The sequence below is a fragment of the Salmo salar genome, chromosome 25 (assembly GCF_965601325.2).
Source record: "Salmo salar chromosome 25, fSalSal1, whole genome shotgun sequence".
Classification (NCBI taxonomy): Eukaryota; Metazoa; Chordata; class Actinopteri; order Salmoniformes; family Salmonidae; genus Salmo; species Salmo salar.
This window is the reverse complement of record NC_138315.1, coordinates 11,086,990-11,109,565: the sequence shown is the minus strand read 5'-3', so window position 1 is coordinate 11,109,565 and position 22,576 is coordinate 11,086,990. Positions and strand designations below refer to the sequence as shown.

Genomic DNA, 22,576 nt, shown 5'->3' with positions numbered 1-22,576 from the left:
ATCTCAGGCCAGTTGGCACAACACTACGCCACACATACTGTTGTGTTCAACTCCACCGGCTTAATGCAGGTCCAAGTTTATATTACCCCTGTATAAACCCACATAGGGGGCTATAAAAACCCTAGCCCTGAACACACCAAACCAAGGCATAGACCAACGGTACGTGAACACACACACAGTAGATCCTACATATATATGACTAACAACCCGATTAGTATGAAGCAGAACATTTACACAAAACGGAAAAAAAAGCAATCAAATGAAATGTATTGGTCGTGAAATGCTTGTGTGCTTGGCTCCAACAGTGCAGTAATATCTAACAATAAACACAAATCTAAAGAAGGATGAGCAATGTCTGAGTGAGTGAGTGAGTGAGTGAGTGAGTGAGTGAGTGAGTGAGTGAGTGAGTGAGTGAGTGAGTGAGTGAGTGAGTGAGTGAGTGAGTGAGTGAGTGAGTGAGTATGTACACAGTATATATGGGATGTATAGAAATGATGGACGGTATACAGATGTAGAATATGTAGTATATCTGAAGTATACGTAGGATAGAATAGTATATGTACAGCATTAGTTAAATAGGATAGGCTATGACTAGAATACATTATTATACATATGAAGTGGGTAAAACAGTAAGTAAACATTATTAAAGTGACCAGTGTTCCAGTGGAGTGCGCTGCGATTGCTGACGGTGCAGTTGTCGTACCAGGCGGTGATACAGCCCGACAGGATGCTCTCAATGGTGCATCTGTAAAAATTTGTGAGGGTCACAGTTTTTTGGGCCGCCTGAGGTTGAAGAGGTGCTTTTGCGCCTTCTTCACCAAAGTCTGTGTGGGTGGATCATTTCAGATTGTCAGTGATGTGTACGCCGAGGAACTTGAAGCATTTCATCTTGTCCACTGTGGCGCCATTAATGTGGATGGGGGCGTGCTCCCTCTAATGTCTCCCGAAGACCACGATCAGCTCCTTCATTTTGTTGATGTTGAGGTTATTTTCCTGGCACCACTCCACCAGGGCCCTCATCTCCTCCCTGTAAGTTGTCTCATTGTTGGTAATCAGGCTTACCACTGTGGTGTCGTGTTGATGATCGAGTTGGAGACGTGCGTGGCCACGCAGTCATGGGTGAACAGGGAGTACAGGAGGGGGCTGATCACGCACCTTTGTGGGGCCCCTGTGTTGAAGATCAGCGTTGTGGTTGGCCCGTCAGGAAGTCCAGGACCCAGTTGCACAGGGCGGGGTTCAGACCCAGGACCCTGAGCTTAATGATGAGCTTGGAGGTTACTATGGTGTTGAATGCTGAGCTGTAGTCTATGAACAGCATTTTTACATAGGTATTCCTCTTGTTCAGATGGGATAGGGCAGTGTGCAGTGTGATGGTGATTGCGTCATCCATGGCTCTATAGGGGCGGTGTGCAAATTGCAGTGGGTATAGGGTGTCGGGTAAGGTGGAGGTGATATGATCCTTAACTAGCCTCTCAAAGCACTTCATGATGACAGACATGAGTGCTACGGCACAATAGTCATTTAGCTCAGTTACCTTCGCTTTCTTGGGTACAGGAACAATGGTGTATATCTTGAAGCAAGTGGGGACAGCAGACTGGGATAGGGAGAGATTGAATATGTCCGTAAACACTCCAGCCAGCTGGTCTGCGCATGCTCCGTGGACATTGCTAGGGATGTCGTCTGGGCCGGCAGCCTTGCGAGGGTTAACGTGCCTAAATGTCTTACTCACGTCTGCCAGGGAGAACGAGAGCTCATAGTCTTTGGAAGCAGTGATGGCCCGCGTCGGTGGCACTGTTTATTTTCCTTCGAAGCGGGCGAAGAAGGTGTCTGGTAGCAAGACGTCGGTGTCTGAGACGTGGCTGGTATTCCCTTTTTAATTCATGATTATCTGGAGTCCCTGCCACATACGTCTCGTGTCTGAGCCGTTAAATTGCAACTCCACTTTGTCTCTGTACTAACGCTTTGTCTGTTTGATTGCCTTATGGATGGCATAACTGGACTGTTTGTACTCAACCGTATTCCCAGTCACCTTGCCGTGGTTAAATGCAGTGGTTTACACTTTCAGTTTTGTGCGAATGCTGCAATCTATCCACGGTTTTTGGTTTGGATAGGTTTTAAATCGTCAAGGTGGGAACAACATCTCCTATACACTTCCTGATGAACTCAGTCACCGTGTCAGTGTATACCGTCAATGTTATTCTCAGAGGCAACCCGGAACATATCCCAGTCTACGTAAGCAAAAAATCTTGAAGCATGGATTCCGATTGGTCAGACCAGCGTTGAACAGACCTTACCACGGGTACTTCCGGTTTGAGTTTCTGCCTTTAGGAAGGGAGGAGCAGAATGGAGGTGTGATCTGATTTGCTGAAGGGAGGGCCTTGTAACCATCCCGGAAAGGAGAGTAGAAATGTTTGAGAGTTTTTGATGCGCGAGTATCGCAGGCAATGTGTTGGTAAAACTTTGGTAGTGTTTTTCTCAGATTTGCTTTATTATAGTCCCCAGCTAAAATAAATGCAGCCTCAGGATAAACAATATACTACAAAGTTGGTTAGGAGCCAGGAACCAGGCAACCTACCCGTTTCTGATAGGAGTCCAACACTCTGGAGACGTCTTCAATGGAGGGAGTTTTCAGGTCCACCAGCTCCTTCTCAAGGGCTGCAATCTGTGGAAAAAGAGGGAAGAGAATGATCCATCTTGATCACAAGAGTTTACTTTGACTCATGATTGAAGACTTATGATTGAAGACTTTCACCTCTCCAAAATGGAACCCTCTCAGGTCAATATGATTTTCCTCAGTCGGGGCTACAGCTATTTGTATTACACACAGGTAAAATGTTTTTGTATTCAGGAAATCTGACCCCTGCTGCTCTCCTGCATCCGTTCAAGGTTGTAGTCCTACATGAACTCTAGTCCCTACTGATAATAGCCTCACACCAACAGTGTCTTGGCAGCTATAAAAAGGAGAAGCCATTTTGTGCCAGGAGTTTGTTGGCACCTGCAGACGTTGGCCATGGACCCACTGACTCAGCACCCGGCACCCCACTGGAGCCCTGACCTCCCACCCTCCTCCCAGCCCCAGCCCTTAGCCCAGCAGTACCTTTTGAGACTCCACAAAGTGACTGGCAACTCCTGCTCTCTGGACATCGCGTCCTTTGAGGCGGAATCCCGTCAGGGCCAGGAAGAGGCCCAGCTGGCCCTGTAGCCTTGGCAGGAAGTAGCCACCGCCCACATCAGGGAACAGTCCTGGCAAATCAAGACAAATCAAGTCATGGTGCTGTAAATTAGATTTAAAAAAACAAAGCAGTGAAACATATCTAGTTGGGAGAGTGGTTGGCAACACGTTTCAGTCAATTATTGATTAGCTAATTAACCCAGTACAAATAGCAGGTGCAAATATGTTGCAATAAAAAATAATAAAAAAAAAAATTATATATATATATAAAATCGCAATAAAAATGAAATGTCATTGGTACACAATGTTGGAAGCTCTATCCCAATTTCTGGTAAATACAATAAGTTGAAAGGGCAGTGTGGAACCTGTCAATCTAGTCACAGATCCTACACCCACAAGTGACAAAAGGGCCAGAGATTTCCTCCTCAGCGAGGTCCTGGGTTGTTGCTGTGAGGCCCAGAAAGACTTCCGCTCAGTAATGAAAACACTAGCAGACAAACCTCCCTTGATACAGATGGTGTCTACAATAGCGTCTCTCAGTTGAGCCACTTCAATACATGGACAGCACCTGGAATCAAGCTGGTGCTAGTTGGCCACCAGAACAAGAGACTCAAACAGGCCCTTTATTAGACAGCTTTCCAAAAATCTGTAATGGAGGCTCAATTGTGGTGAGGGGTAAAGCGGGTGATGGGGAAGCGTCACTGTTCAGATCCTTGCCATAATCTGCATGTTATTTAGGAAACATTTCAAGGATGTCTCAAATTGTAAAGGATTTAAGTATTCCTGTCTTAAATTATGCAACGCGGCAATCGTTTTCAACAGCAGAGCAGATATAAAGAGAGCTTGGTTTCTCCAAGGCATGATGACGCTAGTGGGAGAGGAAGAGAGAGAGAGAGAGTAGGGTCAGGGATTAGAATCTCTGACCTGATTCTGGGCTGAAAATGTAATATCATAAATACCAGATTATAAATCCTGTTGAAGCCTAAAGCAAGGAGGGTTAAAGACAAACACAATCTCTTAATCCTATAGTGGAGGGGGTTAAGGTACTGGCGGTGGATGATGGGGGAGGGACGTCCAAGTGAAATCCCAGATCGACACCACATACAGTGATGATATCTTAATTGAGCTGGGAAAGTCTAAACCCGTGTTAAAAATTGGCTTCCGTTTCTGTTTGGCTCTTATTTCTGGTCAAAATGGAGAAAGACTGTTCCATTATAATGTTTCTCACAGGTTAAAACAAAATCACTGATTCATTTGTGCTTCTCTTAAATTCTGGTCAATGTGCAGAAAGACTAGTGAGACTACTTGCTCTATAGCACCCACTCTGCATGAAGCATTCAGAGAAGCATGTGTGGACATTGGAAGGTGTCTGAGATAAATCGTTGGTCTTTCCTTGTCACTGCTTTTTGGATAATTGGACAAGTGATTACGAAGACACCAGCCAAGTGGACTGCAATGGTGGGATAAGGGGCAGGGGGTGGTGGTGAGAAAAGAGGATATTACTAGGCCAATCATCTCAACTGAGTCATTGATTGAAAGGGCCTGGGCGCGGTTGCATAAAACATCTTAAGTGACATTTTCCCCTCATCCGTTCGCTTAAAGTTTCCTTAACTTCAAGTCAGTTGCACAAAAAATGAAGGTGAATTTACCCCCTTATGCGAAAAAGTTAAGGGTGCCCATGAGGTCCCTTAAGTGCTTCATTCAGCATTGATATAAATGTAAACAGCATTTTAGGAGGTGAATGTTGCTTTCCTCTGCCCTAACCAGCTAGCTAGATCTATAGCTATCTAGCTACTTAGCTAAATGATGGAAAGTGCACAATCCATGGCTAGCTGGCTAATTACTCTGTAAGTTAGCTTGACGTGCTAGAAAGCGGTGTTTTTCCAACCTACTTTTTCCAACCTACACTGTGAATGTTTAAATGATTTATTCAATATAGACAAAAAAATACAATAATGTGTGTGTTATTAGTTTAAGCAGACTGTGTGTCTGTTGTTATGAATTAGATGACGATCAGATCTAATTTTATGACCAATTTATGCAGAAATCCAGATAATTACAAAGGGTTCACATAGTTTTTCTCGCCACTGTACGCCAGTGGTTCCCAAACTGTGGGGTGCGCCCCGGGTCGGCAAGGGGGGGCACGGGGTTCCACCTCCCCAAAATAATGTCAGTCATTGCATACCTTAGAGAGCTATTTATAATTTGTCAGAATTATCCAGCTCAACCAGCCCATGTCAGCTAATGTTTTTAGCTAGGTTTTTTAGCCTATAGATTTTGTTGTAATGTTTGAGTCACTCAATTAGGCATGGCAAAATGTGTAGAATTGCAGGAAATAAGCTTTAATCCTGCCAAGTTGTCTCTCCGCCAACAAGATGTGAACAGTTTGTGTCCTGAACAGTGCTTCTGCCCATAGAAATAAACGTGTCGCACAGCAAGGGGGGTGCGGGATATTCCCCAATGCTGGAAGGGGGGCCCGAGTGAAAAAGTTGACACCCCTGATATAGGCTACACATTGCACAAGCGACTCTCTTGCTTCCCCGTAATCACTAGTCACCAGCCGACTATTTTTGCTTTGCCCGGTAAAGAAAAACTGCTTTTCAAAATTTAAAACAATAGTATTGAGTTAAAAAGTAAAATAACAGTCTAGCTATTGGTCTCTCTCCCATTTAGTGTAGAAAGGTAGCATGTCTGAATTTGTCATCTCGCTCTACCCTCCCATTTCCCCCCTCCATCCCATACCCAGGTTCTGACAAGTGTCCATTTAGTTTTCACTCTGCAATAAAAAACCTACACAAATAGGGCCTCCCAAGTGGCGCAGCGGTCTAAGACATCACTTCAGACCCGGGTTCAATCCCGGGTTGTGTCGCAGCCGACCGCAACCAGGAGAACCATGAGGCGGCACACAAATTGGCCAAGCATCGTCCGGGTTAGGCAAGGATTGGCCGGTCGAGATGTCCTTGTCTCATCACGCTCTAGCGAGCCCGGAGCATGCGGGTTGGGCGCATGCACGCTGACTTCGGTCGGCAGTTGTACAGTGTTTCCTCCGACACATTGGTGCGGCTGCCTTCCGGATTAATCGAGCAGTTTGTCAAGAAGCAGTGTGGCTTGGCAGGGTCGTGTTTCGGAGGATGCATGGCTCTCGACCTTCGCCTCTCCCGAGTACATACGGGAGTTGCAGCGATGGGACAAGAATGTAACTACCAATTGGGGAGAAAAAGTAGCTGAGAGCCTGTTACAATTATGCAAATAATCTTCTGGTCAATCCGACCATTGGGCAACAGAAGGGAAATCTTTGCGTTACTTCAATGCTCACATGAAAATCTTCCCGCAAGCCCCCCACTAGTTGTTGCTAGGCAGATCCGGCCAAAATCAATGCGCCGATGTAGCAACAGACGAGCCTCAAACAAGCAGTACGAACGAGCAAAAAAACAGCAGTAACCAAAATCCCAAATCATTTGTTTTCCTTTCCAAAGTTTTTCAGCAGATGCTGCAGAGTGTGGCACAAAATAGAAAACACCGGAACATTCCCGGGAACTCTCAGAATGTTGCGTCTCTGGGTTTAGAAACTCTGTGCCTTTACCTAAGGAAAACATTTGAGGGGCTCTATGCAACGCCCTTTGGTAAGGGAAAATGATTCCTTAAGGGAAATCCCTAAAGGCCTGTTCTTAAAGTTCCTTTTACTATAACATCAAAGAAGAACCTTCCAAGCGGATGGAAGCAGTGTTGGCCTACCATTGGTGTTAGCATTCAAATGCAAGAGAAAGTGTAAATAAAAATGAATTCAGTTCTGAGAATTTAAACTTGAGCTGTAGCTTTAAGCTTTGGCCCTTCCACTGTAGAGGTAGAGGGTGAGAGAGAAATGCACTGCAGCTTGTGGCTCTGGGCCAGAGAAGTGTGACCAAGCAGCAGGGTAGAAAGCCAGGCAGCCCAAAAGAGGATTATTCCCTCAGTTCTAGATAAAGTCTAACGCCGCCCGAGAAGCTGTCTCTGCTAATAGCTGGTCTGTACTGTCCAGTCACGCACGCACGGGTCTCAGTATGTGCAATTGAATGATTATCCTGATTGTTATTTTTCCTCTGCTGTCTTGCCAGTCCCGGGGCACATGCCATGTGTTCAAAAACGACAAAATATGTAGTGTTTTTCTTCTATGAAAAACTTACGGCTTTACTTCAGTGGTAGCCTATCCGGAAAACAATGGGACCCTTGGAAACACTCCATTACTTTCGAATTCAGAGTCGTAACTGACAATGACTGCTCCATCTCTAAGAAAAAGATAGACCTTGACGCGCGCGTGCACACACACACACACACACACAGCGAGAGATCAGAGAACTTCCAGAGACAGTCCCATCTCCAGTGGGAGACAGCCTCTCTGCAGTGAAGGACACCACGCAGCTCAGGTGGAGCACAGTCAGGAAGTAATCATTGAGACAGCTCAACCAGCACACGGACGTGTCCTTTTGTGTGTGTACATGTGCGTGCGCAAGAGAGAGACCGTTAACTTCGTGTGTGTGTGCGAAAGGGAGACAGGGACAGAGAGGGAGAAAGAGAGTGACTATATGTGCGTCTCAGGATGTGTATTTGTATGCAAGTGTCCGTGAAAAAGAGGATGTGTTTGGGTGTAGTAGAGTTGGGGCAATGTCAACCTTTGTCCTCCGCTAAAACGACAGTTGGGCTATAAAACGAAATTGAATGCAACTGGATGAATCATGACGAAAGATAATGTTGTTGAAAGCCTGGGCAGAGGCTAAGTGCAGGCAATGGCAAATCTTTTCTAATATTCCTTTCTGGTGGAGCAGTGACTGATGAGTAACGGGCTGTGTAACCATAGTGAGCTAGATGATAGGCCTACATTATGAGTTGGACAGTCTTCTAATCTCTCGTGGACTGATTCTCATGGACAGATGAAACGTTGAGAATCTGTCAAGGCTCAAGTAGAATTATGTGATTACGAATCACTGAGCTATAATAGGTTACGAGCAGCTGTAGTTCCTGGTTCTGGGCTTTCGTCGTTGATTATTTGGAGGAATCAGGATTGGGTGAAGGCAATGCTTAAAAATGGTGCAGTGATTTTGAAGCCCGTGTGTGGAGGATAAGCAGTTTCCACTACATTCCACAGCCACAAAATCTAAAAATTCCAGTTTTTTGTTGTTATTGTTGCTTTTTGGCCATGATAAACATAGGTGAAGGGAGGGGTTGGGACGAGAGATTCCGTTCGCGAGGGAGGAGACCTCGCTTCCTTCACAAAAGTTATTGGCCATTTTTGTTTCAACCTTGCATGGAGGGATTTTCCCGGCGCGCATGGATCATTTGTTGATTAAACTTGTCATTTGATTTTTCTATAGGCTATTGACATTGTCTGTTCTTTCTCATTAATTAGTCCTCTGGCTACCTTATGTTTCTAGGCTATTCAAATAAAATGACATTCATTGTTTGATCTGGAGAAAGCCATGAATAAAGTGTATCCTTAAGTCATATTCATACTGTAGCCTATCGAATGGCGAAATATACATTTACACACTATGAGGTTGGAATGATACGATGACAACGCCCTTTTGGTGTAACAGCCGTTTGAAAATAATTAATACAACAATAAGATAGTAAACCTCTGGCAATAAACAACACACTGACATCACGTACAGATGCATGCGACTCTTGGCGGCAGTAAGAAAACACTGACGTCCGCGACAGTAAGAAATCCATTGCCATCTGAAGCCCATTCAACATTCACGTTTTTATTACATTAAACTAAAATCACTTTTTTTGGGGTCCTCATACACTTACAATTATGTTCTGATTCTTGCTTCAACAGTCGCTGAGATATATTGGTTGTGATCTTAGCAAAAAAAATGGCTTTGCCTGTAGAAAAAGCTAGCCAAAGAGCCATTTTACTGGTGTAAAGTGCTCTTTAAGTATAACACAGTTGATTTTAGATAATGACACAAACATTATATTAAGCAGGATATTCATAAGAGACTTAAAATTCAATTATGATCCAAAAGTAATGTGAAATGCACTCCTAAGCAAAATGTAAATTGAGAAGAAAAAAAAATTGCTGGCGTTCTTTAAAAGAACTTGCTCGCATCGTCCTCGTGTGACAATGTTTGTAAACACAGAAAGGAGTCTATAATAGCTCATTTTCCATTTCCCCCTCCCCACTCAGACCACTCATAGACAGTCCAAGCAAATTTCTTGCTTGAGAAATTACTCTTTTAGACAATTTTAATTGAAAACAATCACATTAAGGTACTTAACTGTTAGCCAGAAATGATTTGATATTGAGATAAAAACGGCTGTATGGGCTATACCAAATGCCCATGCACTGACAGAGAGAGAAAAACAATATTTTCTGACTGGACATTTTGCGCTGCTTTGGTGGAATTCTCCACTCTGTCTGGTCTACATTCTCCTCTTGCGTTCTGTAGGCGATATGACATATTTATTGAAATAGGCTCTAGTAAATAGGAATAGGCAAATTACTCGGAATGACACTTGTGTGCTGCTCTCCTGTGCACTGCGAGACTCGAGTTCAAATAGGCTAAACCATCGTCTGTCACATCACAACGTTGTCACCATCGACGATGGCTGTCAATCATCGTTGACAGACAATGCTATTGTAATATCGCCCAAACTTAGTGCGTAGAGGTGATTGATACAGACCTAGCACACACCATCCTTCAGAAGAATTACTGACAATATACAAACTGTCACAGTCCAAAACATAAAGACATCTCAATTTGATTCAGAAACATGCACTGGGTTCAATATATGGCCCTCAAAGTTTGTGAAGATTATTTAGATTTTGGGACAAATGCCCTATAGCATGTGTACAGACTGTGCGGGTTCCAAAAGAAACAAACAATTCCAGCTTGCTTGCATGGAGTGGACAACCACCAGAACTAACTTAATTGCTGTGAGAAACCCTGAGATGAGACTAGCAAACGTAAGAGGGGAGGCTCATTAACCATAGAAGAAGAGTACCATTTCAGACATTATGCATCTCTATGGCCTATTACTACTGGGTCGATATACAAGATGACCCCTTTCACAGCAAACCACACTGATAATTACAGGCTAGTACAAAACCTGCCAAAAACACAGCAAAGCATCTGGATCGATTCAGAACATGCCCTCCGTCAATAACTATGCTGTTCATCTTTGTACAGTATAAGAGCGCCACTACGGCATCAGCCAGTATGGTGCGATTAGTAAAGACAATCATCAAAACATAACAGAGAAGCAAAGAAACTCCCGAAATTATCTGGGACACATTATCACGTGGTGCCATGAAAGCTTTCTATTGTTCATTACAATCGATCGTTTCAGGAAAAGTGGCCCATCTTCGACAATCGAGACGGTAAGGTAGAGTGTAAGGTGTCCATTATGCCTAGTGGAACCGTTTCTGGGCAACCTCACACCTGGCAACAAGGCACAAAGTGCAAGCGGGTATGAGTGACTGTCCGAGACCAATGATCGACACTGAGGCTCTGTGTGAGACTGGCCTCAAGCATTTTAATGACCGTTTGATTTGCGGTTGGCCACGTGGCGAGCATTCCTTCCTTCCATCGCAAGTAGTACCCACTAGGACCTAGTGACTAGGTGATCATTTCACACGGCATAACTTTATATTGTCAGTTTCCACATAAAACAGTATTGTCCTATGGTTCCCAAGGACCCCATAACCATAAACACTTAAAATAATAAGACTGATACAGCCAAATCAATTTGTGCACTTAGGTTTATATTCAGATTTTAGATACTTACTGTAGTTTGAACAAATAAGACAGATTTTGACCTCGGGGTTAAACAGGTAACAAGCTATTGCGTAATTAGCTAGGTGTTAAGATTTTTTTTTGCTACTAATTACTTTGTCACTTGATAAAGAAAAGCCACACACACTAGGAGCTTAGATGCAATAATTTAATAACCTAATAACCAACTAATTACTTTTTCACCTGAAGTGTGACCATATAACTGAGGAAATATGCTGCTTGGTGGTATGAGACGGTCAAATAACTTTTTCATGTTTACATAAAAACGGCAGAGAAACAGCTGCAGAACAGCCTGTTGGCCTGCTCATATCTGGCTGATGATGATGATGATGCTCTTCTTGCAATGCTTAAGTCTGCATGGCCCATTTATTATTAATGCACTGGAGCGACCGTGCAAAGCAAGGCAACACACTCGCAATAACATGAGACCAAACATGGACCTCGGGGGAAGAAAGGGGCGGATGCCAGTGCGTCCGGCTTACCGATTGCCGTCTCCGGCATAGCGAACAGAGTCTTCTCAGTGGCCACCCGAAACCGCCCATGGACCGAGAGGCCCACACCCTGAAAAGCAGAGACAGTGTTAGAGTGTGAGAAAGAGAGGGCAAATGAATTCATGATGACTAGAGACAGAGAGTGAGGCAAGAAAGAGGGAAAGCGAATAGATGAGAGAAGATGAGAAAGAGATGAGAGCAAGAGAAAGAAAGGTTAAGTGAGGGACATGCAACAATCCATCAATGGATATGAGTGATGTGATTGACGGAGACGTAGGTAACAGATTGGAAATGTAGACTGAGGTAAAGGCCAGGCTATGCCCTTTGACCTTCTGTGTGTGTGTGTGTGTAATGAGCCTCCTAGAGCACTAATGGATAGAATGGCGCTGGAGGGGATGGCTGCAGTTTAACGGGCTCCAAACCAACTGTGCTGTTTTGTGTGTTTGTAACTTATTTTGTACATAAATGTTGCTTGAAGTGGACAAAGATGTTTTTCTTTAATGAGTTTGACGCGAAGGATATACTGCTTCTCTGAGACCAGGCCCAAATCCCCGTCATTCGCGTTAAGACGGAAATACAGGGGGCGGCGATCAGGATGCCTTGTGAGAACTCGCTGGCGAATGGGTAACCCGCCCCTACCATCAGTTCTATTGGCCAACGTGCCATCACTGGAGAATAAACTCGATGATCTCCGTTCGAGACTATCCTACCAACGGAACATTAAAAACTGTAATATCTTATGTTTCACCGAGTCGTGGTGGAACGACGACACGGAAAATATACAGTTGGCTGGATTTTCCGCGCATCGGCAGGACAGAACAGCTACGTCTGGTAAGATGAGGGGTGGGGGTGTGTCTATTTGTCAATAAGAGCTGGCACGCAAGCTCTAATATTAAGGAAGTCTCAAGCTATTGCTCACCTGAGGTAGAGTAACTCATGATAAGCTGTAGACAATACTATCTATATTTTTCGTAGCCACCTATTTACCACCACAAACGATGCTGGCACTAAGACCGCACTCAACGAGCTGTATAAGGCCATAAGCAAACAAGAAAATGCTCATTCAGAAGTGGTGCTCCTAGTGGCCGGGGAATTTAATGCAGGCAAACTTAAATCCGTTTTACCTCTGTGCAGAGGGGGAAAAAAACTACCTCTAGACCACCTTTACTCCACACACAGAGACGCTGACCATAATGCTATCCTCCCGACTCCCGCTTACAAGCAAAAACTGAAGCAGGAAGTACCAGTGACTCGCTCAATACGGAAGTGGTCAGATGACGCGGATGCTACGCTACAGGACTGTTTTGCTAGCACAGACTGGAATATGTTCCGGGATTCATCCAATGGCATTGAGGAGTATACCATCTCAGTCATCGACTTCATCAATAAGTGCATCGACGACGTCGTCCCCACAGTGACCGTACGTTCATATCCCAACCAGAAGCCATGGATTACAGGCAACAGCCGCACCGAGCTAAAGGCTAGAGCTGCCGCTTTCAAGGATCGGGACACTAATACAAACACTTAAGAAATCCTGCTATGTCCTCAGACGAACCATCAAACAGGCAAAAAAATACAGGACTAAGATTGAATCCTACTACACCGGCTCTGACGCTCGTCGGATGTGGCAGGGCTTGCAAACTATTACAGACGACAAAGGGAAACCATGCCGCGAGCTGCCCAGTGAGCCTACCAGTCGAGCTAAATGCCTTTTATGCTCGCTTTGAGGCAAGCAACACTGAAGCATGTATGAGAGCACCAGCTGTTCCGGACGACTGTGTTCACACTCACCGTAGCCGATGTTAGCAAGACCTTGAAACAGGTCAACAATTACAAGGCCGCGGGGCCAGACGGATTACCAGGACGTGTACTCAGAGCATGCACGGACCAACTGGCAAGAGTCTTCACTGACATTTCCAACCTCTCCCTGACCGAGTCTGTAATACACACATTTCAAGGAGACCGTCATAGTCCCTGTACCCAAGAAAGGTAACCTGCCTAAATGACTACTGCCCCGTAGCACTCACATCGGTAGCCATGAAGTTGTTTGAAAGGCTGGTCATGGCTCAGATCAACACCATCATCCTGGAAACCCTAGACCCACTTTAATTCGCATACTGCCCCAACAAATCCACAGATGACGCAATCTCAATCGCACTCCACACTGTCCTTTCCCACCTGGAAAAGAAAGGAACATCTCATCACTAAGCTAAGGACCCTGGGACTAAACACCTCCCTCTGCAACTGGATCCTGGACTTCCTGACGGGCCGCCCCCAGGTGGTAAGGTTAGGCAACAACACATCTGCCACATTGATCCTCAACACAGGGGCTCCTCAGGGGTGCGTACTTTGTCCCCCTCCTGTACTCCCTGTTCACCCATGACTGCGTGGCCAAGCACAACTCCAACACCATCATTACGTTTTCTGATAACACAACAGTGGTACGCATGATCACCGACAACAATGAGACAGCCTTTTGGGAGGTCAGAGAACTGGCAGTGTGGTGCCAGGACAACAACCGCTCCCTCAACGTGAGCAAGACAAAGGAGATGATCGTGGACTACAGGAAAAGGAGGGCCGAACTCGCCCCCCATTCACATCGACGTGGCTGCAGTGGAGCAGGCCGAGAGTTTCAAGTTCCTTGGTGTCCACATCACCAACAAACTATCATGATCCAAACACACCAAGACAGTCATGAAGAAGGCACAACAACACCTTTTCCCCCTCAGGAGACTGAAAAGATTTGGCATGGATCCTCAAAAAGTTCTACAGCTGCACCATCGAGAGCATCACCGCCTGGTATGACAACTGCTCGGCGCTACAGATGGTAGTGCTTCCTGCCATCCAGGACCTATATAAGAATAATAGCGAAGACATAAAAACTATGAAATAATACATAAGGAAACATGTAGGAATTTTTTTTTAAAAGTGTTAAAAAAAACTGTTTGAGCCAATCAGTTGTGTCATGACAAGGTAGGGGTGGTATACAGACGATAGGCCTATTTGGTAAAAGACCAAGTCTTGGCAAATGGCAAAACAGCTCAAATAAGCAAAGAGAAACGACAGTTTGTCATTACTTCAATGGCCAGCAGCCCAGTATGTTGCACTGAAGGATGATTTATATACAAGGACCAAATTAGCTTGTAGTTAGGGACTTTTACAACATATTTGACCTCTAACTAGCATGAAATTGTGTATGAATCTATATTTCATGAAGTTCTGATTACATTTTTTTATAGAATGTGAAGGGTAAGGCTTATTTATGAAGTGTTGTGCGTGTAAACGGCCGTTGAAGGACATTCTCTTCTTGTTTGGTTCTCCGAGTCATTCCTATCGAATCAGGACACCAGAGATAGAGAAGCCATTAACAAATGGATGGAATAAGAGTTGTCTGTCTAGCCAGCTCTAACCAGGCTTTCCTCCGAAGTGGAAAATACCACCCATTGACATGGCTGTGCAGACTCTGGAGACGGGAGTGGAAAAGCAGATTCCCCCCACCAAGGTTCAAGGAGAATCCTTAACAGGATGGAATCTGAGGCTGTATATCTCTCGCCTTTTTATAACGACGGGAACTGCTGGTCGGAATGAAGAAGCATGAAAGGGAAGCGCTTCATTTAACATTCCATGAAATGAAATCATACCCATAAAAGTAAAGGAACAACATGATCTATCGGTACCACCAAATTACACATCCAGGGTACTCGGATTCCTGGGAACATAGGATTTGTCCCAAAAAAAAACGTGTCAAATACACAGTGTAGCCCAGGCCTAGCAAATTTCGTTCTTCACATTCTATGACTTCATCAGGAGTCACTGAGGTATTCTCATCTACAGTATATAGCTATTAATACTCTGCAGAAGTGTTTTTCCACACCTTTATAGGAAAAAACTTCTCCATAAAACACAATGAAATATCCATGTGGATGATAGAAGCGGACACTTCCCCAAAACAAATCACTGACTCTTTATTCCACTTTCACTCAGCTTTGCATCTTTACTTTAGTAGTTAAGTTGTAGTAGCCTACTGCTCACTAGAATGGCATCAGAGGCAAAGACAATTGCTAAGTCATCAAAAAGAAAGGAGGACCAAGGCACTCTTCATATAAAGAATTAAAATGCCTTTATTAGTATGGCATGTTCAATAGAAACAAGGTTTAAAAAAATCCAACGCGTTTCAGCTGCATGGCCTTCGTCAGGGAGTACAAAGAAATAATACAATGTCCTCTTTTTAACAGCTTTTCCAATTAGCCCTAATTTGAAGAGGGAGTGGTTACAAAATTGATTGGACACACCTAGTACGCAATACTATACACATAAAAAAGTGAAACACTGTAGCTGGTGCCATCACAAAAAAAGGAAGATAATACAACTCCAAGCTAGAGGCACTAGAACACCCAGCAAGGTAGTTCCAACCCTAAACATGTCTGGGAGAGATGTCAAGAACAAGAAAGCAATATATTCCCTAGTACACAACAAAACATGAACAACAACAACAGTCTAAACATAGCTGAGGGCAATTGAGAAAAAAGACCACTAGATGACAGCAAATGGACCTATCACAACCCTACAGGAATGGTGAGAAATCCAAATCTTCATTTAAACCAGGGTATTTAGTGGCCTGTAGTTTGTAAATCCCAAAACTTTCCCTTTGGTTTAACTGTTTAAGACGGTCCCCTTTTCTAATAGAGGCCGGGATATGATCAATACCCATAGCTTGTAGGGAGGCAGGGTTGCCATGGAGTAAGGACTTATAGTGCCTTGCCATGGGGTAGTCTTCATTGTATGGCGTACTTGTGTTCCGCTAGGCGGTCTTGAAGGCGTCTCTTTGTCCGTCCAATGTAGAACACCTTGCAAAGTGGACATTCCAATCTATAGATGACATGAGTGGTTTTGCAGTTAATGAAATGCTTGACGTAATACTCCATTTTGGAAGCTGTGTCTACAAAATACTTTTTCTGTGCAATATTTCTGCAGTGGTTGCACTGGTTACATTTAAAAGAGCCCTTGGGTTTGTGCTCAAGCCAAGTTTGAGAGTCACCCGGAAGATAACTGTGTACTAATTTGTCATTTAGGGTAGGACATCTTTTAAAGCTTATGACTGGTGGCTCAGGAAAGACTTGGTGTAGTAGAGTATCACTTTGGATGATTCCCCAATTATTTTTAATGATTCTTTTAATGTTCTCTGCTTCAGTACTGTATTTTGTAACAAAATACACTCTCTCTGATGTATCACGAGGCACTCCTCTTCGCAACAAGTTCTCTCTGTCAAGTAATCCAGCCCTTGTACCTGCATCTTTTAGGACCTGAACGCTGTAGCCCCGATTCAAGAAGCGATTCTCCAATTCAACAGCTTTGACACTGTAGTCTGTTTCCACTTTGCAAGGTGTTCTACATTGGACGGACAAAGAGACGCCTTCAAGACCGCCTAGCGGAACACAAGTACGCCATACGGGTAGGCAATGACGACTACCCCATGGCAAGGCACTATAAGTCCTTACACCATGGCAACCCTGCCTCCCTACAAGCTATGGGTATTGTTCATATTCCGGCCTCTATTAGAAAAGGGGACCGTCTTAAACAATTAAACCAAAGGGAAAGTTTTGGGATTTACAAACTACAGGCCACTAAATACCCTGGTTTAAATGAAGATATGGATTTCTCACCATTCCTGTAGGGTTGTGATAGGTCCATTTGCTGTCATCTAGTGGTCTTTTTTCTCAATTGCCCTCAGCTATGTTTAGACTGTTGTTGTTCATGTTTTGTTGTGTTCAAGTGTACTAGGGAATATATTGCTTTCTTGTTCTTGACATCTCTCCCAGACATGTTTAGGGTTGGAACTACCTTGCTGGGTGTTCTAGTGCCTCTAGCTTGGAGTTGTATTATCTTCCTTTTTTTGTGATGGCACAGCTACAGTGTTTCACTTTATGTGTATAGTATTGCTTACTAGGTGTGTCCAATCAATTTTGTAACCACTCCCTCTTCAAATTAGGGCTAATTGGAAAAGCTGTTAAAAAGAGGACATTGTATTATTTCTTTGTACTCCTTGACGAAGGCCATGCAGCCGAAACGCGCAGGATTTTTTTTTAAACCTTGTTTCTATTGAACATGCCATACTAATAAAGGCATTTTAATTCTTTATATGAAGAGTGCCTTGGTCCTCCTTTCTTTTTGATGACCAATTCACCCCCTTTACCAAAGAGCACCTTCTGTCTACCAAAATGTACTATTGTGTACCTCAGTAGCGCTTCCCTTCCTCCTTTTTCTACTAGACAATTGCTAAGTATTCCCTTTGAAGTCAACAAAAAGCTGCAGGATTTGACAATAGTTCATTACAATCCTCTGGTCTTTGTGTGGAATTATCTGACTATCCCCATTATCTGATGAATGCATGAGAGAGAGGCAGGCTAATCTAACTATGACTGAAACAAGGTTAAGGGATTTCCTTGTCTTTTCAACAGGAGTCTAAATGAAAATGAAAGGAAAACCCCCTAAGGAGAAACTAAGGGTCTCTGTTAGAGTCGACTCTCCCTAAATGAAACACACAGATAGTATTACAGAGACATTAACGAACAAGAAGGCTTTTCTCCGGGAGGTAGGTAAAGACTGCATACACACACAACTAACCAGGGCCAAATCTCAATCAATGAGCAGCCATTACTCCCAAGCTTTAGCCACAGAACAGTCCTCTCTGGTCTTCCCACAATATTAGAGCCTTTCAATAAATATGGAAATGTACCGCACTCTTGAGAAGGAGCTGAGTGCACTCTACCAGCCATTATTGTGGTGTAAGCACTTCTCACACAACCACTGTCTTGCTGTTTCAATGTAAGGCATAGATTTAATAGTGGCTTTCATAGTGTGACTGGTTTTGGATTCGGAGTTTGTGTGTGTGGTCTGACCTATCAGGATGATTCAATCCCCTATTTCACCCTTCAGACTATAAAAAGGCATACTTGCAGAGGGTTGTTAATAAGATTAGCAAAAGATCTGCGCTTGATTGCGCAGAGCAACTCAAATCGTTAGTGAAGCATTGTATTGCATCAGTATTTACCTGTAATATTCTATTCAAGGGAGACATTTGAGTACCGTTACATGATGCGTCATCATGACATCGTCAGCTTTTTTCTTACTAGCTCAGACTTTGCTGATATCTACTTTATTGAGGGAAATGCACTTACTATGACTGCGGCGTGGTTTTCCCACCTAGCCGTCTTAAGATGAACGCACTAGGTGTAAGTCGCTCTGGATAAGAGCGTCTGCTAAATGACTAAAACGTCAACCTGACGTCGTCTTTCCTGTAGCTGTACATCCTCCGTTTACATAATAGTTAGGAGACACAGGATAAGGAACAGGGATGATCTAGCTAGAACGTCACTAAGATATTACCCTCTGAACGGAGTTGGGCATTCATCATGCCATGGCATTAGATCATCTGGTATTCATCACCTTCGCACACGTGCCAGCAAGCCTTTACATCACAAGGAAAATTAGCCTGGTGCTAACACGGCATCAGTGCAAAGTAACTGAATACAGTAAAGGATCCCCTTGGACACGGAAAGCAACGAAAACGTCACACTTACGTAAGCCCCTCTACCTGCTACTTTACTAACGCTGATAGGAAGGTCCTGATAAAAGACTCCATCTCAGGTAGCAATAGAGGGGGGGACAGTTGTTAGCATGGAGCTTTATTTAGTCCCAATGGAAGGGCTTAGGTGTAGTCCTCATTCTGCAGCCTCACCCTAATCAGACACAGTCATATCACTACACGTGGGTTGTGTTCATTATGAAACACGGAGGGACTACATGGAGTTGTCCAATAAGAAATTCTCATTTACAGTTGAAGTCGGGAGTTTACATACACCTTAGCCAAATACATTTAAACTCAGTTTCACAATTACTGACATTTAATCCTAGTAAAAATCATGTCTTAGGTCAGTTAGGATCACTACTTTATTTTAAGAATGTGAAATGTCAGAATAATAGTAGAGAGAATGATTTATTTCAGCTTTTATTTATTTCATCACATTCCCAGTGGGTCAGAAGTTTACGTACACTCAATTAGTATTTGGTAGCATTGCCTTTAAATTGTTTAACTTGGGTCAAACGTGTCGGGTAGCCTTCCACAAGCTTCCCACAATAAGTTGGGTGAATTTTGGCCCATTCTTCCTGACAGAGCTGGTGTAACTGAGTCAGGTTTGTAGGTCTCCTTGTTCGCACACGCTTTTTCAGTTCTGCCCACACATTTTCTATAGGATTGAGGTCAGGGTTTTGTGATGGCCACTTCAATACCTTGACTTTGTTGTCCTTAAGCCATTTTGCCACAACTTTGGAAGTATGCTTGGGGTCATTGTCCATTCGGAAGACCCATTTGTGACCAAGCTTTAACTTCCTGACTGATGTCTTGAGATGTTGCTTCAATGTATCCACATAATTTTCCAGCCTCATGATGCCATCTATTTTGTGAAGTGCACCAGTCCCTCCTGCAGCAAAGCACCCCCACAACATGATGCTGCCACCCCCGTGCTTCACGGTTGGGATGGTTCTTCAGCTTGCAAGCCTCCCCCTTTTTCCTCCAAACATAACAATGGTCATTATGGCCAAACAGTTCTATTTTTGTTTCATCAGACCAGAGGACATTTCCCCCAAAAGTACAATCTTTGTCCCCATGTGCAGTTGCAAACCGTAGTATGGCTTTTTTATGGCAGTTTTGGAGCAGTGGCTTCTTCCTTGCGGAGCGGCCTTTCTTCCTTCCTGAGCGGTATGACGGCTGCGTGGTCCCATGGTGTTTATACCTGCGTATTATTGTTTGTACAGATGAACGTGGTACCTTCAGGCATTTGGAAATTGCTCCCAAGGATGAACCAGATTTGTGGAGGTCCACAAAAAAAATTCTGAGGTCTTGGCTGATTTATTTTGATTTTCCCATGATATCAAGCAAACAGGCACTGAGTTTGAAGGTAGGCCTTGAAATACAGGTACACCTCCAATTGACTCAAATGATGTCAATTAGCCTATCAGAAGCTTCTAAAGCCATGACATCAGTTTCTGAAATTTTCCAAGCAGTTTAAAAGGCCCAGTCAACTCAGTGTATGTAAACTTCCGACTTCAACTGTACATCTTCCGTAACGACTATGACCCAGTTTTGGGAACTGTTTTGACCTCACTAACAGATTAATCAAACATCCGAATGCGAACCATTCCAGAAAAAGCATCTGGAGGTTTGGGATGAACACGGTCTATGCCTGATTTGATAGACTACAACGTCTGGCAGCCACCAGCAGTCCCTCCACATCCTAATAAAAATTTCAATGAACAAATGTCCAGAGAACTGCTGAAAAATCATGCAGATGTAGTAAAACAAGCAGTTCAAGGCCAGAAATATGCCGTTTATCGATCCAATACAGAGTCAGCTAAGATCAATTGTCACATGCAGTAGCGAATCATCAACCTGACACTACATCAGTAAATTATCATCATCAGCAGAAGACAATGCATGTTGCTGCAACATCAAACGCTCAATACAATGTAAATGCAAACGGAAGTGTGTCCTCCTCTCCTTGACAGCCACCTTTTGTCAAGGATAGTAATGTGTATCTTTCCGGAGTCCTTTGCAGAAGAGTTTTGAAATCTGCCACACCCCCTTTGAATCAGATTTTGTTTTGTTCGGAGAAGAAAACCATGCACACGTTTTTTTTTTTATATGCTACTTAGCATTTTATCTATATAGTGTCTTGAACAACGAACTTAATTTATTTTGGGATACGCCCCTGTAAACGTAATTTGCCTGATGACAAGCGAGTGGAGAAGGAGAATCTAATTTCATACTCATTTCAAGCTCATTTTTCCATCCACGTCCCTCTCCGCCTCTTCTCGATAACCTTTGAAAAGTAGGCGAGAGAGGACACAGGAGTTGAACAAATCCAAATGAGAAAAAACCCTATGTAGATATTGCTGGGTGAACATTGCAGGCAAGCACATCAAACAAGGGGTAAAAGCAAGGGCTAAGGGCATGAAATGTAACAATAGGAATACACCTACAGAGTGATTCCTCACAAAACCAGGACAAAAGACAACCATGATTTTGGAGATTTCATGAAATGTTATCCATAGAATGTTATTTTGGAGGAAGGATTGTTGACATGTATATGTAAAAGCATAATTGAGAAATAATTTATCAAAGTTGGCATTCAGTGCCTTCAGAAAGTATTAATACCCCTTGACTTATTCCCCCCAAAATTGTTACAGCCTGAATTGAAAATGGATTCACATCATTTTTTTTCTCACCCATGTATATACAATACCCCATCATGACTGTGAAAACATGTTTTTAGAAGTTTTTGCAAATGTATTGAAAATTACATAAGTATTCAAACCCACCAGTCAATACGTTAGAATCACCTTTGTCAGCTGAGTCTTTCTGGGTAAGTCTGTAAGAGCTTTGCACACATGGATTGTACAATATTTGCACATTATTCTATTTTAAATTCTTCAAGCTCTGTCAAGTTGGTTGGTGTTCATTGCTAGGCAGCCATTTTCAAGCCTTGCTATAGATTTTCAAGACGATTTAAGTCAAAACTATAACTAGGCCACTCAGGAACATTCAATGTTGTCTTGGTAAACAACTTGAGTGTATATTTGGGCGTGTGTTTCGGGTTATTGTCCTACAGAAAGGTCAATTCATCTCACAGTGTCTGGTGGAAAGCAGAATGAACCAGGTTTTCCTCTACGAGTTTACCTGTGCTTAGCTCCATTCCGTTTCTTTTCATCCTGAAAAACTCCCCAGGCCTTAACGATTGCAAGCATGCATACCCTTAACATGATGCAGCCACCAATATGCTTGAAAATATGCAGAGTGGTACTCTGTAATGTGTTGTATTGGATTTACCCCAAACATAACCCTTTGTATTCAGGACAAAAAGTCAATTACTTTGCCACATTTTTTGCAGTATTACTTTAGTGCCCTGTTGCAAACAGGATCCATGTTTTGGAATACTTTTATTATGTACAGGCGTCCTTCTTTTCACTCTGTCAATTAGGTTAGTATTGTGGAGTAGGCCAACAATGTTGTTTATCCATCCTCAGTTTTATCCCCATCACAGCCATTAAACTTCCTTTCTGGCTTCATGGTGAAATCCCTG

The 22,576-nt window shown here is 43.4% G+C and overlaps 1 protein-coding gene across 1 annotated transcript in view; it reads right to left on the bottom strand.

The window, feature by feature from the left end:
- The window catches only part of hibch (3-hydroxyisobutyryl-CoA hydrolase), a 47,770-nt gene that overhangs the window by 11,602 nt on the left and 13,592 nt on the right, over positions 1–22,576 (bottom strand). Inside the window, exons 7-9 of the mRNA XM_014173027.3 lie at positions 11,430–11,508; positions 3,098–3,243; positions 2,576–2,662 (exon numbers count right to left, since the gene is read on the bottom strand). Of these exons, the coding sequence (XP_014028502.1) occupies positions 2,576–2,662; positions 3,098–3,243; positions 11,430–11,508 (312 nt within the window). The remainder of the gene's footprint in view (positions 1–2,575; positions 2,663–3,097; positions 3,244–11,429; positions 11,509–22,576) is intronic.